Source organism: Penaeus monodon, chromosome 24, assembly GCF_015228065.2.
Source record: "Penaeus monodon isolate SGIC_2016 chromosome 24, NSTDA_Pmon_1, whole genome shotgun sequence".
Lineage (NCBI taxonomy): Eukaryota > Metazoa > Arthropoda > Malacostraca > Decapoda > Penaeidae > Penaeus > Penaeus monodon.
The window spans coordinates 14,857,711-14,858,189 of NC_051409.1; the positions used below are offsets into that span (position 1 = coordinate 14,857,711).

General features: G+C 57.0%; 1 protein-coding gene across 1 annotated transcript in view; it reads left to right on the forward strand.

The window, feature by feature from the left end:
- The window catches only part of LOC119588872 (A disintegrin and metalloproteinase with thrombospondin motifs 9-like), a gene marked incomplete at its 5' end in the record, with an annotated part of 149,434 nt that overhangs the window by 126,856 nt on the left and 22,099 nt on the right, over window positions 1-479 (forward strand). The window contains 1 exon segment of the mRNA XM_037937511.1: window positions 149-399. Within this exon segment, the coding sequence (XP_037793439.1) occupies window positions 149-399 (251 nt within the window).

A 479-nucleotide genomic window follows, 5' to 3' on the forward strand; every position in this document is an offset into this window, starting at 1 on the left:
GGAAACGTTAAAATGGCAAGATAATGTACGGCATTGCCCGTATCATACCCAGCCTCCCTCCAGGCTTACCCCGAAGCCAACCCGGCCCGCGAAAGCAAATTCGAAGCCTCCTTCTCGCCTTCGAAATAAGTCCTCATATTTCCCGCAGGTGGAGCGCCTGTTCGCGGACGTGCGGCGTGGGCGTGCGGCGGTCGGAGCGGCGCTGCGACTATCCGAAGCCCCAGTACGGCGGCCGCTACTGCACGGGCGAGCGCGTGCGGTACGAGTCCTGCATCATGAGGCCGTGCTCCTCCGGCGCCATCGACTTCCGCACGCAGCAGTGCCAGGCGTATAACAAAAAGAACTTCGGTTTGCCGGACATTCCCGAAGATGTGAAGTGGATTCCCAAATATGCCAGCAGTGAGTTCTTTTCTCTGATGAGTTACTTAGCAGTTTTTTCTCTCTCCTGTTAGTTTGTCCCACGCATCAGGGATAGATCG